The sequence below is a fragment of the Genypterus blacodes genome, unplaced genomic scaffold (assembly GCF_046128005.1).
Source record: "Genypterus blacodes isolate CSIRO-AG114 ecotype Tasmania unplaced genomic scaffold, CSIRO-AGI_Gbla_v1 ptg000335l_1, whole genome shotgun sequence".
Lineage (NCBI taxonomy): Eukaryota > Metazoa > Chordata > Actinopteri > Ophidiiformes > Ophidiidae > Genypterus > Genypterus blacodes.
In genome coordinates, this window is record NW_027467120.1 from 96,993 (window position 1) to 112,059 (window position 15,067).

The 15,067-nt window shown below is 50.9% G+C and overlaps 1 protein-coding gene across 5 annotated transcripts; it reads left to right on the plus strand.

Moving 5' to 3' along the window:
* The first annotated feature begins 370 nt into the window (after window positions 1–370).
* Window positions 371–14,616, plus strand: man1b1a (mannosidase, alpha, class 1B, member 1a). Of its 5 annotated transcripts, none has more exons than XR_012960608.1 (15): window positions 371–633; window positions 1,268–1,403; window positions 3,319–3,427; window positions 3,534–3,775; window positions 4,142–4,287; window positions 4,488–4,702; window positions 5,336–5,527; window positions 5,656–5,804; window positions 7,102–7,290; window positions 7,752–7,942; window positions 8,989–9,109; window positions 9,198–9,392; window positions 10,028–10,159; window positions 10,538–10,928; window positions 11,037–14,616. XR_012960608.1 is itself a non-coding variant. In XM_076137759.1 (14 exons), the coding sequence occupies exons 2-14, from the start codon at window positions 1,302–1,304 to the stop codon at window positions 10,745–10,747; spliced, it is 2,193 nt and encodes a 730-aa protein (XP_075993874.1). In that variant the 5' UTR covers window positions 371–633; window positions 1,268–1,301; the 3' UTR covers window positions 10,748–14,616. The 5 variants fall into 5 exon arrangements, 1 of the variants encoding a protein (XP_075993874.1); XR_012960610.1 differs by having other exon boundaries at window positions 10,538–10,919; XR_012960609.1 differs by having other exon boundaries at window positions 10,538–10,896; window positions 11,010–14,616.
* The last annotated feature ends 451 nt before the right edge of the window (window positions 14,617–15,067 follow it).

Consider the following 15,067-nt stretch of genomic DNA (forward strand, 5'->3'; position numbering starts at 1 on the left):
GCAAAATGCTGAACTGCAGCAGGACGGGAGCCATCTCATTTTCATCATCTCCATCATCTTCATCACGGCCTCAGTCTGCTCAGCGCTGCACCTCTGAAAGAAATTGAATCATCAAAGTGAATATGAATATTCTGAACGAAGAGAGATGATTTATTGATTAACGATGTGCATTAAGGAGAGATTTGCAGTAGAATAAGTTATATTTCACTTTGAGATATTAAATCAATCAATCAATCATCAATCAATCATCCGTAGCAGTGGAATCCATGTTGTTTTCGACGTTATGAACATCTGTAACATGAGAGCTCAATGAAGCATCAGCTCCATCAAAGGGTTAATGATTCAGCACGCCAGTCACGTGACACGGACACTGACGTCACCTCCCCTGCTCACAGCTCAGCGGCTACCTGCGGGCTAACGTTAGCCATGTCCCCCGCCGTGTGGCGTCTCTGACAGTCCGCTCCGCAGCAGGTCGCCCCGTGTGCTCGGCCCGTGTGACACACTGACCGGGTTCTGCCGGTACATGTGGGTCCGTCTGACACCGGAAACGTGGAAGCGAGCCGACCGTCCCCAGCTAGCTAACGCTACTAGCTAACAGCTGTTAGCTTGTGACTAACAAACAAACACACACAGGTGAGCGACAAATTAAACATTATTATATCTTTAGGTAGTTTAAATACAGTGACAACCCGCGGGAGACTTAGCGCCGAGTTACAGCTGGAAACTGTTCAGACTAAAGCAGCGTTTAAACACTGTGTTGCTGTTTGTTTGACAGGAATGAAGCTAAATGTTATTAACTCTTCTTCATGTAAACTCAACTGTCAACAAACTAAATGATAGTTGATGAAAATATCATTTAAATATATGCCGTTTTACTTATAGAATGTAGAACAAAACCAATAAAAATTAATTTAATAAATCACTAAAATAAACATGGATTGTCGTAAAAGCCTCATTTGAAAGAATGCGGAATGATTTTGTACATTTTCAAATTATAAACCAAATAGATCATTTTCAGACAAAAAACTGTGAAAAGATCTGTAAAGTTTGATCTTGAGTGCCTGATACTGTGATGCTGTGTTTACTGCTTAATGAGCCTCACACACACCGAGTGGCTGCTCTCCCGTGACATGACGTCATACTGGTGCCATTGTACTTATTGTCTTTATTTGTTGTATGTGACATGAGTCAGACTGATCTTATCAGTGTCAGGACTCTCAGGTGCCCCTCAGCCTGAAGAGTGTGTGTTCCTCTGCACGTCCCTCAGGTTGTATGAGGAGCACCTGTTCTCCAGTCAGAGGATGTACTCGCCCTCCAGGAAGGACTTCATCTCTCTGACGCTCAGCGACCTGCACACGCAAACCTACACCAACGGCAAACACCGCCGCCAGTCCTGCTGGAGGGTGAGTGGGGCCGGTTCTGGTCCAGTTCTGGTCCAGGTCTAAATGTTTGACCCTCATGTTTCTTAATGAGCTCATTGTTGTTATTGTTCTGCTGTGCCTGAAGCAGTTCTTCCCTCTTCTCCTCCTCTTCCTCATCAGCGTGTGTCAGTCTTGATCATCATCTTCTCTGATCTCTTATCTGATGACTTTGGCTCTCACATAAATCTGGACTGTGGCGTCTGAAAGAATCACTCATTTATATTCAGGACAGTTTTTAATTTTCTCCCCTGTCAGTCTTGTCTGTTGTGACTAATGGCTCCTCTCAAGCTGCTCAGATCTCAGATAGAGGCGGCGAGCGAGCGAGCGAATGCCTTCACGCCTCCGATCACTACAGGCAGATAAAGCAAACATTCATCTCTCCTCTCTTTGCTCGCAGAATTGATTTGAAAATAGCTCTGCTGGCTCTGGATTCCAGATGTTGTCACCCCCGGCTCCCCTCCTTAGACACGGCGGTTGATCCTCTGACGCTGGTGTTCAGCTCTGCTCCCGTCCCTTTATGTGTGTGTTTGTAGGTCGTGCTGTAGTTCAGACCTGAAGGAGGCAAACATGACTCCTCCTTTGTCCCTTTGTCTCTGTGACACCTCACACTCACACGCCTCAGGTGTTGGGCTCCTCTTCCCCTCTCCTGCTGCACATCCTCACTTCAGAGGGTTTGTAGTTCTTTGTGCCGCTGCCTCTCTTCACACCAGCTTTCATTTGGCTTCTGCTCACCTGCAGATGTTATGATCATAGACACAAATATGACTTTACTCATCAGTTCAAGCAGCAGAACACTGAGCTGAGTGTGTCGTGTTCCAGAGTGTGGCCTGTAGTTTTGTCCAAATGAAAGCAGGCGTTGCTGCTTTGATACCAATCAGGCTCTCGTCTCGCCCGTCGCTGAGGTTCATCGCCCCTCACACAAAGACAACACACAAGCTCGCCAAATACTGGTTTGAGCGAGCGTCTCTGCCTCATTGCTCTCTACACACACACACACACACACGTGTAGGTTCCTACATGCTGTGTGTTCTCCATCTCTCCTTCTCGTGTTATACACAGGATTGATTCCACTGAGGTCAGACTGGAGGTCATCAGACTCAGGCTCTCTAAACAGAGAGGTCATGCAGGCCATCATCAACTAAATATGTAAATATTGGGGGAGATTCAAATCCGTGTTTACATAAACCAGCAACTCAACCCTGAAACAATCAGAAGCTGCTGGATCAGAGAGAGACTGAAGCAGTGTGTGTTCATTTCCATCAGCAATGTGGAAGAAAAACCTGTTGGTTGCTACCGAGGCGTCCCGGCCACGAGGGAAACGCCCTTCTTTGCTTTAACTTCCTCTGTGACGGCGCTGAGCAGGCTGAAGTCTGAGCCGGTCTCAGCGCTGCGTCCCCTGGGATCGCCTCTTCGTCACGGCTGACGGCCCCGCGTGTCTCACGGCGCTGCTCGGGTGTTAATGAGAGCAGGTAGAGCAGGTAGAGCAGAGCGGCGTGGGTCTGCCTCCTCCCTGGAGACGCCGCCGCTCTCTCCCTCCCTCTGTGCCGCTCCGCTTGGCTCCTTAGTTTGTTTTGAGTCGTCGCTGGGAGCAGAGAGGGATGCACAGGATGTACAGGGTAAGACCGCCGCCAAGACGCCTCTGATCAACCAGCGGGTTTCAACCAAAGTGTGTGTGTGTGTGTGTGATGGATGAACCTGCTGCTGTGTTGGATCGATCAGTTTGGACCTGTTGGAAGTGTTACAGTGTCGCTTAACTGTGTGTGTGTGTGTGTGTGTGTGTGTGTGTGTGTGTGTGTGTGTGTGTGTGTGTGTGTGTGTGTGTGTGTGTGTGTGTGTGTGTGTGTGTGTGTGTGTGTGTGTGTGTGTGTGTGTGTGTGTGTGTGTGTGTGTGTTGCAGAAATGGAAGCAGCTGTCCCGGCTCCAGAGAAGCCTGGTCCTCTTCATGCTGGCGCTGCTGCTCATATTCAGCCTGCTGTCCTATCCCAGCCTGGCCCAGCAGTGGAGAGGTGAGACACACACATACACACACACACACATACACACACACACACACACACACACACACAGTGTCTGGTAACAGGGGCTGTTACACACGTGTCTCTGTGTCTGCAGGCCTGTCTGATAAGGAGGACTGGCTGGAGGTGGACGACCGCTCTCTGAGGCCTCTTCCTCACAGGGCCGACGCCATGATGGGGCCAGAAGCTGTCAAGGCCCCGCTCCCTGTGGTCCTGCCCAACGGCGGCATGGTCCCAGTTCCCGTGGCCGGGCCGGATCCGGGGCCAGCTGTGGGTCCAGATGCCAAAGCAGAACCCGTCGCACCAAAAGCTCCGGTTTTGGCCAAACCTGCCATCAAGGTTCGTACTGCTCTGCTTCATGCTGGTGTGGTTTGGTTTCATCCCCTGATCCAAACACAACCGAAGGCAAAGGAACCAGAATCCTGTCAGAGTGAGTCTGTGGTTGTCTCGTTGTCTCCAGAGGCGCTGCAGTCAAATGTAGGATGAGGTCCACTTCCTGTAAGCAAATGGAAGCAGACATTTGTTTGTGTTCATATTGAAGCAGAGGTTGTGGCTCGTTTCAGGAACATGATCCGGTCTCTTCATCGTGGTCAGGTTACCTTGTTTGTCATCGTTTGTCGTTCAGGCGTTGTCGTGTTTGAACAACAGGCTCCTCTTTGCTTTGTTCTTGTACGGGACGTTCAGGTGCGTTTGTTTTATCTGCAGAAGAAGTCGTTCCCGAGCAAGAGAGGTCCTCCCAGCCTGCAGAAGGACGGGAACGCTTCAGACACGGGCGGGAGGGGAAAGCCTGAGGAGGAGGAAGTGAAGGTGGAGGAAGCGGAGGAAGAGGATGAGGAGAAGAAGATTGTCAGGTTAGATGTTATTACACTTTAAAGATGCGAGAAGCTTCTCAAAGCTTCTCCATTGTGTTTGCACTGTAGTAACAAAATGGATCCATAGCCTTCCTCTGTCATTACACCAGGAGACGTGAACGCCAAATATCTGTGAAACACTCAGAGAGGTGTGTCAGGAGTGTGTGGAGCTTTGACCTTTAACCTCTGTCCTGATGCAGCTGGAGGGGAGCCATGATAGAACCGGACCAGGGCACCGAGCCACAACCTTCTGACCGTGTGAAGGAATCTGCAGCGCCTCCAGCAGCAGCAGCAGCCGCCGTAGAAGCCGCAGTTGCCGTCGCCACCGTAGCAGCAGCCGCCGTAGAAGCCGCCGCCGTAGCAGCCGACCCTGCTGACCCTGTTGTCCCTGCTGACCCTGGCTCAATGGCTCCCGGTCAGTAATACACACTCATGCATCTGTGTGTGTGTGTGTGTGTGTGTGTGTGCTGTATGTGGTGATAAATGTGTGTGTGTGTGTGTGTGTGTGTGTGTGTGTGTGTGTGTTTACCACCCAGCCACCATGGTCGTAAATGTTCATGTCTAAAGCTAAACATGATAAACAGTTCACAGTAACGGTGTGTTGGCGTAAAGCTCTGTCGTTGTCGCGGGGATGATGCATAGCGTCGCCATGGTTGCGTCTAAGGCTCTGCTTGTGCACACAGAGCACTTTGTTCTCCGTACAGTGTAAACGACTGAGCCTGTGGTGAGGTAGAAGATCAATCAATACAGGTGTGTGTGTGTGTGTGTGTGTGTGTGTGTGTGTGTGTGTGTGTGTGTGTGTGTGTGTGTGTGTGTGTGTGTGTGTGTGTGTGTGTGTGTGTGTGTGTGTGTGACATGCAAACTAAACAAGGTCATGTGTGTCGGCGAGGGGCGGGGTCATGACCTCATCATTAACCTTTTATCATATTGGGAGCTCTACTCTGCCTTGGCGGAGGTGTGAACGCCTTGTAGTCGATGCTGTTTCTGAACGAGCCTATCTTTGCTCTTTGTCTGACCTTGGTGTCTCTGACCTCTGTGTGGTCCTCAGGGTCACCTGGGCCGGTGGACCGGCTGGAGGCGGTGCGTGAGGCGTTCAGGCACGCGTGGAAAGGCTACAAGGATCACGCCTGGGGCCACGACGAGCTCAAGCCCGTCTCCAAGTCCTTCGGCGAGTGGTTCACGTTGGGCCTGACGCTCCTGGACTCCCTGGACACCATGTGGATTCTGGGGCTAAAAGAAGGTACCACCCACCCTCTCCCTGGTGCCGGTTGCCATAGCGCTCCATCATGAGAGCCACCCCCCCCTTTACCTCTTTCTTTACCGGTTCTCGTCCTTCTCCCACTCTGTTCCTCCTCTGGCCCCATGCAGAGTTTGCGGAGGCGAGGGCCTGGGTAGAGACGGAGCTCTCCTTTGACAAGAACGTAGACGTCAACCTTTTCGAGACCACCATCAGGGTCCTGGGGGGCCTGCTGAGCACCTACCACCTCTCAGGAGACCAGCTGTTCCTGGACAAAGCTGTAAGTCGTCTTTCCTCTCCTGCTCTGAGTGACAGGAGGAGGGTGAAGGACGCTGGTCCCCTTAGACGCCTCCTCCTTGTCTGGAGGCCGTCTGCTCCGTGATCGGGTTGTTACAGGGTTTAGACCCGGCCCGGCCTTCAGCACTTCCACATTTGCAGTCGTAACTTAAAACCGTTGTGTATTGGATTTGGATCAAAGGTGGCAGAGGGGTCGTGACCTTTAGCTATCCATTTGTTTTCAAATCAGTGAAAGGTCAAGGTCACACAATGTCAACCCTGAGAATGAGGGATGAAGTGAGGTCAAGAGATCACATGAGGAACAGGCAGAGGTGTGTGTGTGTGTGTGTGTGTGTGTGTGTGTGTGTGTGTGTGTGTGTGTGTGTGTGTGTGTGTGTGTGTGTGTGTGTGTGTGTGTGTGTGTGTGTGTGTGTGTGTGTGTGTGTGTGTGTGTGTGTGTGTGTCGTCTCTGGAGTGAGTCTGTTGTGTTTGTGGGAGGAAATGAGCAGTAACACTTTCTCACTTTGTTCCCTTTAAATGCTGGAAATGAGATTTAAAGGATTTAAAGTTGTAAAGTCTCTCTGGAGCTGGTGGAATGATTTAACAATCTGCAGCTGTGTCTCCAGCTAATTGTTGTGTGGAGTAATGAATCCTAGACTGTAGCAGAGGAGAGGAGTAGGCAGCGTTTGGTTTGATTGTAGATTCTATACTGGATCCATACATCTGGGCAATAAACCTTACAGAGCACCAGAATATAAATTGATTGAACTGATTGAAAAGTTGCTCCAGCGTTTTCTTTTTTGTTTGCAATTTGTTTTTATTGAAGCAGATATTGTACATGACATTGTGCAGACTGGTGTAGGAGAGAGAGAGAGAGAGAGAGAGAGACAGAGACAGAGAGAGAGAGAGAGAAGGTTGTGATATCCCTACTATTGTTGTTGAACTTTATACATAGACCCTGAGGTGGAGTACAAGTGGGCTGGAGCTGATAGAATCTATCACTGTGGTTCCTCCATAGTGCATTTGAGTTTCTCGAGTCTAAGAAAGAACATTGTATCCTTAAGCCATTGCGGAATAGAGGGAGGGGTGAGGGATTTCAAATGTAGGAGCAGGAGTCGCCTGGCAAGCAAACAGGTGAACATGATGGTTTCCTTTTGTGGGGTGTTAAAGCGGTGTAGGTCGTACGGAGAACCCAAGATAGCAGTATGAGGGGAGGTTGAACTTGTATTCCCAATATGGTGGATAGAATGTTGAAGTCAACTCAAACTTTCTTCCTCCCTCATTCTCCTCCGTCCCCACAGATGGACATCGGGTCCAGGTTGATGCCGGCTTTCAAAACGCCCTCCAAGATCCCCTTCTCCGACGTCAACATCGGGAAGGGGACGGCCCACCCTCCCCGCTGGACGTCTGACAGCACGCTGGCCGAGGTCACCAGCATCCAGCTGGAGTTCAGGGAGCTGAGCCGCCTCACGCACGACCAACAGTATCAGGTGAGGCTGCTGCTCGGCAACACCAGGGAGAGAGAGTGGGGAAGGATGGGAGGAGGCGAGGCGACACGGAGGGTTGGTGTGCCTGTGTGTGTGTGTGAGAATGAATAATGGAGGGGGAAACGCAGGATTGGCTGTAAATCCATCAGCGTGTGGGCTGTGACTGATTCCAGTATGGACGGATCAGGGTGTAAGGTTTCAGCCTCAGCGTGACAGGAAGTCAATCATTTCTCTGTCATAACTCGATCCAGCGGGGAGGAGACGTAACGTTCGATGAGCCCCGATCCATTAAAGCATGAAATTGATCCTTTTCTGATGATAGATGTCTTCAGAGAGAGCGAGTCTCAGCGGGGCAGCAGTTAGACTGAGCTCGCCTGCTTTTATGACTGAATACATAAAGATGGGATTGGGGCGTTAAGACCTGCACCCGGGGTCGTAAAGGTGCGTTTGCTTGACCTTTGCAGGAGGCCGTGAACGAGGTAACGACGCAGGTCCACAAGCTGGCGGGGAAACAGGACGGCCTGGTGCCGATGTTCATCAACACCAACAGCGGGCAGTTCACCCACAAGGGCGTGTTCACGCTGGGCGCCAGGGCCGACAGCTACTATGAGTACCTGCTCAAGCAATGGATCCAGGGAGGCAAGACGGAGGACGAGTACGTACCTGTGTGTGTCTGTGTGTCTGTGTGTGTGTGTGTGTGTGTGTGTGTGTGTGTGTGTGTGTGTGTGTGTGTGTGTGTGTGTGTGTGTGTGTGTGTGTGTGTGTGTGTGTGTGTGTGTGTGTGTGTGTGTGTGTGTGTGTGTGTGCGTGCGTGCGTGTGTGTGTCAGCTTGTGTGTGTGTGTGTGTGTGTGTGTGCGTGTGTGTCAGCGTGTGTGTATGTGTCTGCGTGTGTGTGTGTGTGTGTGTCAGCGTGTGTGTGTCAGCGCGTGTGTGTGTCTCTGTGTGTCTGCGTGTGTGTGTGTGTGTGTGTCAGCGTGTGTTTGTGTGTGTGTGTGTGTGTGTAAGCGTGTGTGTGTGTGTGTGTTGCCGTGTGTGTCTGTCAGCATGTGTGTGTGTGTCTGCGTGTGTGTGTGTCTGCGTGTGTGTATCAGCGTGTGTGTGTGTGTGTCTGTGTGTGTGTCTGCGTGTGTGTGTGTGTGTGTCAGCGTGTGTGTGTGTTTGTGTGTGTGTGTGTGTAAGCGTGTGTGTGTGTGTGTGTTGCCGTGTGTGTCTGTCAGCATGTGTTTGTGTGTCTGCGTGTGTGTATCAGCGTGTGTGTGTGTGTGTCTGCGTGTGTGTGTGTTTGTGTGTGTGTGTGTGTCAGAGTGTGTGTGTGTCTGTGTCAGCGTGTGTCGGTGTGTATGTCTGTGTGTGTCAGCGTGTGTCAGAGTGTGTGTGAGCCTCTGGTTCTCTGGTCCTGACCGGCTCCAGCTGGTTTGACTCTGAGCTGATCACACACACTGCAGCAGCGCTCCGTCCACACTCCGTAGCTTCCCCTCACACTTGGACCGCTGCCATTATCCCTCCCTTTGCCTGCTTGGCACCGGTGGTTAAGCCCCGCCCTCACTGAGGTCCCATCAGCTGGCGGGGCGATAAAGCGCGGCCATGATGAATAAATGAAACCTTAAGTGACTGCAGGTCTGAAGCCTCAGTCAGTGATGATTGCTGACTCACTGCAGGTTGATGTGTGTGTGTGTGTGTGTGTGTGTGTGTGTGTGCAGCCTGTTGGAAGACTACGTGCAGGCGGTGGAGGGCGTGAAGAAACATCTCCTCAGGCAGACGGGGCCCAGCAAGCTGACCTTCGTGGGAGAGCTGAACCACAGCCGCTTCATCCCTAAGATGGTACAGAACGCTCCAGAGACCACATCCACCCTGAGCCTCCTTCACTCAATCAACTCCTCTCCTCTCTCCTCTGCTCCCCCCTCCTCAGGACCACCTGGTGTGCTTCCTGCCGGGAACATTAGCGCTCGGCGTCCACAACGGCCTCCCCGCCGACCACATGGACCTGGCCCTGCAGCTGATGGAGACCTGCCACCAGATGTACAAGCAGATGGAGACCGGGCTGAGCCCCGAGATCACACACTTCAGCCTGCAGCCCGGAGACAACAGCGACCTCATCGTCAAGGTGGGTTTGAGGGCGGGGGGGTGGAGTCGAGCTTTTCCGCTGTTTACATCTGCTCACGTGGTTTGTTTACTTTCTGATCCTCCTCCTCCTCCTGATCCTCCTCCTCTTTCTGTTCCTCCTCCTCTTTCTGTTCCTCCTCCTCTTTCTGTTCCTCCTCCTCTTTCTGATCCTCCTCCTCTTTCTGTTCCTCCTCCTCTTTCTGATCCTCCTCCTCCTCCTGATCCTCCTCCTCTTTCTGATCCCCCTCCTCTTTCTGATCCTCCTCCTCTTTCTGATCCTCCTCCTCTTTCTGTTCCTCCTCCTCCTGATCCTCCTCCTCTTTCTGATCCTCCTCCTCTTTCTGTTCCTCCTCCTCTTTCTGATCCTCCTCCTCTTTCTGATCCTCCTCCTCCTCCTGATCCTCCTCCTCTTTCTGATCCTCCTCCTCTTTCTGTTCCTCCTCCTCTTTCTGATCCTCCTCCTCTTTCTGATCCTCCTCCTCTTTCTGATCCTCCTCCTCTTTCTGATCCTCCTCCTCTTTCTGATCCTCCTCCTCCTCCTGATCCTCCTCGTCTTTCTGTTCCTCCTCCTCCTGATCCTCCTCCTGATCCTCTTTCTCCTCCTGATCCTCCTCCTCTTCATCGTTTGCCTTCCAGCCTGCAGACAGACACAACCTCCTGAGGCCAGAGACGGTGGAGAGTCTCTTCTACATGTTCCGCTTCACCAAGGACACAAAGTACAGAGACTGGGGCTGGGACATCCTGCAGAGCTTCAACAAGTACACCAAGGTACGACCACACACACACACACACACACACACCTCAGCTTCATGTCACACTCTGTGCTGATTGGCTGATCGGCCTCGTTTGTCAGCCGGCCAATCAGAATCCATGCCTCTGCCTGTGGAACGCTGGCTTCCTTCAGGCTCGGCAGTTGGATTGCACAGGGTTGTTGTTTCCTTGGCGACAGAGAAAAATGGCTGTAGTCAGGTTTGCGTGGAAGTGAATTTACCCAGGATGCCGTGCGTGTCCCTCTGAGGCTCTGACCCGTCTGAGCCCGGCTCACTGACTGGACCTGGGCTGTTCGGTTGAGTTTGCTCTTCTCTTGTTTCTCTGTTGACTCAGCACCTCTTCCTCCTCCCCCTCCTCTTCCTCCTCCCCCTCCAGGTTTCTGGCGGCGGCTACACCTCCATCAACAACGTGCGCGACCCGCTTAACCCGGGTCCCCGGGACAAGATGGAGAGTTTCTTCCTGGGCGAGACGCTGAAGTACTTCTACCTGCTCTTCTCTGATGACGAAGAGCTGCTGAGTCTGGACAAGTACGTCTTCAACACAGAGGCTCATCCTCTCCCCATATGGCCCTCGCCACCTAAATGAGGACACGCAGAGTCTCTGCCTCTGACTGATCACCGCTAACAGCTCCTCGCCAGAGACCTGCTCGGCCCGGGGGGTGGCATTGGCAGTGTACTCCCTCCCTTTTCTTTACTTTTCCCAAGGAAAACGTTTCAAAGGAGCTGGTCTCTGAAGTCTCTGATCTGAGGTCTCTGAGGTCTCTGAGGTCTCTGGGGCCTCTGAGGTCTCTGAGGTCTCTGGGGTCTCTGAGGTCTCTGAGGTCTCTGAGGTCTCTGGGGTCTCTGAGGTCTCTGAGGTCTCTGAAGTCTCTGAGGTCTCTGAGGTCTCTGAGGTCTCTCATGTACAGGTTTTATATTTCAGTGCTCAGATTTGGTTTCAAGGGGGCGGGGCTTTCTTACCGGTGTGGGTGTGTAGCTGTCCGTTTTGTGCGTCTTAGTCGGGCTTCACATTGCCGTACGACGTGAGCGCCACCATTACTCCCCACTGTGAAGAACTCCTTTCCCTCCGGTGGTGATCACAGACGTCAGCCGCTCCTCTCCTCTCCTCTCCTCTCCTCTCCTCTCTATCATCAGAGCGTTGGTTCTGAGGGGCTCCACCCACAGGGCCTCTTGTAGATGACATGCTCTCAATCTCAGATTGATCTGACAGAGGTCTGTGTCGCTAACGACGCCTTGGTAGACGTCTGTGGCCAATCAGAAGCTGCCTGTGAGCTGAAGGCAGAATGTTGGCCTCCATGTTTAAGTTAGAATGTTTCAGTAGAATCTGTAAACCCTTCCTCCTCATGATGCACACTGATCAATGAGCAGCATGGGGAGCTTTGGGGCCTGTGGCTTTATCTCTCATTCCTTTAGAAACCTCTTTTCTTTGTTTTGCCAAATCAAACACAGAAGCTCAGGTACAAATCTGTACAAAGAGAGAGAGAGAGAGAGAGAGAGCATGGCCGAGCGACCTGACCTTCTTCCACCTAAACTGACAGCAGGAACACGTCTGGTCTCTAAGCTGTGGGCAACTGAGGTCACACACACACACACACACACACACACACACACACACACACACACACACACACACACACACACACACACACACACACACACACACACACAGACAGGCTCGATGTGCTGCTGGTTCTCTGTCCATGAGTTCACTTCTCGCCAGGACACAAATTGATGATCCTTCTCCCAAAGTTTCCCCGAGTCGTTCAGGGAGCCGCCGAAAGTCTGTAATTTAATCAGAAAGAAATGAGGCATGTTGGGGAAAGTCGTTTGCGGCACTTAGTGTGGCATTAAAGATGGCAGCCAGGATGCACATGAAGGATTTATGTCTCCCTCCCAGGAGCCGGGTCTGTGTTTGTTCCTCCTCACTTTGACCCTCAGGCTGAGCTGAGAGACGCAGCCTCCTGCTCCCTGGAAGGATGGGAGTCCATCCAGAGCGCGGCCGTTTGGGTCGAAGATATTCTGTTGTGATGTTAAAGAGTTTGCAGTTACTTGCAAAGCGACTCTGTTGTCCAGGCGATGAACCGTCAGAGTGACAGGCGTCTGGTCTGCAGGAGCTCAGGAGATCAGAACAATATTAGTATAAGTTACTATCTAACCCTGAAATTCAAAATGAGTCAGACTCTCCAGCGTGTCCTGCAGTGACTCCTCAGACTCGCTTGTCTCAGGACACGCCCCCCCCCCCCCACCCCCTCCTCCCCCAGAGTTACACTGTGAAGCCCCAGAATGCATTGCACTTTAAATGGGAGAAGAGTTACCATCCAACAATCGACAGCTCTGTGTTTCCATCTGCAGAGCTGAGGAGTCAAAGATTCAAACTCTTATCGTGCGTTTCCACCTGGCTGTGTTTTTAAGGAGCGTTTAACTTTAATTTATGTGTAAGTTTAGCGGGTCTGACTGCAGATGGAGTCGTGAACGCGTGAGTGTTTGTGCTCACACACACTCTCATGACGGCTCCTTCTAATGATGATGAATGTCCGCCTTTGTTCTGTGCTTAATTTAACAGATGAGTCTTTGTTGTTTTACTTAATTAAATGAAGGGGAGTTAACTGAGGCTGCCATGCAGTCTGAGACATGTTGGTGAATATTAATCAGTCCGGAGTGAAGTTCCTTTATGATGTGAATGTTAGTGTGTGATCTGAGTCTTTACACAGCTCCTCCACCAGGGGGCGCTGGCTTTCATGTCCGCAGGGAGGTACGTTCTCCGGGTAAGAACAGTAACTATCCCCCCTGCCTATCTCTTTCCGTTTGCCCTGTGCCACAGCGCCACACAGTGGACAGTCTGGGTTATGATCTTTACTTCCTCTTCTCTGTTCATAGTCATTCCGTCTGAAGCTCCTCCACAAATGTAAATACTTTAGTGTCGTCATGTAGTTTAACACGTGTGCTGATTGAGCCGAGCGTGTGAAGGATCTGCTCTGTAACTCAACCTTCTCTCTGTGCTCATCACGCTGTCCGCCTCCTTTAGGCTCCGGAGCGTTCGTCTCGTTCGTCAAGAAACAGAAACGTTACAGAAACGCCTTTAAACCAAAAACATCTTCATCTCCAAAGGGAAATCCGTCGGGGTCACCAACCTTTTTATTAATCAATCACTCACATGTAACCGTCAGACAAAATCCACTTCCTGCTTCCTTCGGATTGGAACCAAAAGTTTTAACAGGCATTGGAATCATACTGAGTGACGACGGCAGCGTGATGACGGGCAGGTCGCAGGTCGAGTCGCGATAAAAGCCATTACTCTACGCTAACATGTTAGCATCACAAACCAGTGACGTAGGAACACACACCAGGTCCGCTTTCCACCCGACAAAGACACAACATGTGATTTCCGTGGATAGATGAAGGGAAAGCAGCGGCGTGCAGGTTTCCCTCAGACTAGCGCCTCCCGGTCTAATTGCCTCTCTTATGTTTGGCCTTTTGCACGTCGCACACTCGCGGCCATTATTTTTGTGTGTGAGCGTGGGAAAAGAGCAAAGAGCAGAAAGGATGAACTTCTCTCACAGGAGCCTCTCACAGCTGAACCCTCCACACACACCGGAGTTCTGTTTCAGATAACACACCGCACAGTGGCGTTCCACTCGGGTTCCATTTTTTTATTGTAAACGTATAGATTTCTGAGGTTGTTCTGTAGTTCGTGAACCATCCAGTGTATAGAACGTTCACATCTGTAGCTCATTCAAGAACATGTTTGTGAAATCTCGTGGTTTTAAGCTCAAAGCTCAAATTTTCTATTGATGATGATGATGATGTTGATGAGTGGCTTGATTATTGTGAGGGTGTGTGTGTGTGTGTGAGAAATAATAGTACCTGTCTTTCAACATGTTCAGAATGAATTCACAAACTTAACGGATCGTCTTCGATGACGATCAATGCCACACTCTCAAATAAGCGCCGTCTCAAAAATACAAACCCTGAGCTCTGAGTCATTTTGTGCTGGAGTCCCAGTGTGATGAAGAGTGAGGCCTGGAGCTGTGAGCCTCCTGACCTCTCTGCTCCGTGGTTTTAGGCTGCAGGTTGTTGTTGTATGGGGGGGCGTGGCTCCGTGTCAAAGGTCAAACCTGTGGATCAATGATGTTTTTGTTGGTGAAGTCAATAATGGAAGGTTGCCAGGACTGAACTCTTTCTCTGTGATGATCTGGACTCAGATCAATAAGCCATCGGACCTGCATGGATCCATGTGGAAGTCTCCTTACAGGCTTTTGTATTCGGCCCGGCGAGCAGAAGACTGTAGAGATGTTTTGTAAGTCTTTCCACGGTGCGACTCCTGCTGTTGTGTCACTGTACAGTTTCATGTTGCCGATTGAGCACTTTGTATCCAAACCCTGACTTTCTGCAGCGTCCACCGGGTCTGACCCTCTTTCTGCCAAGCCACATTTACAAATAAAGCTTTTGAGTGAAGACTGTGGACTCCATCTTGTTCTTTACGACACTTGATTGCTAACAAAACAAATCTGTCGCTCTCACACACTGATCCAGTCCTGCTCTCATCTCCTGCTTGGAGGAGGTATGACGCTGTGGCTGCTGAGTGAACACCAGGGGGCAGCAGAGACACCGCCTACTCCCCAGCTCTCAGTTGTTCGCATCATACAGGGGTTGATTGATAAGTGCTGTGCCCTCCGCCCGACCCCAGGCCTGGTGTCTGATGAGGTCACCGTATCTCCTCCGTACCCAATAACTGATACACAGTCAAAATATGATTAATATCTCAAATCAGTCACCTTCATGTTTATTTATTGGCAGTCTGCTTGAGTTGTTTTTGTTTTTAAACCTCGGGGGTTTAAATAAATGACTTTATAATAAATCTCTGTCTGATCTCATGAATGTTTTTGTTGTCTTCACGTGAGATCAG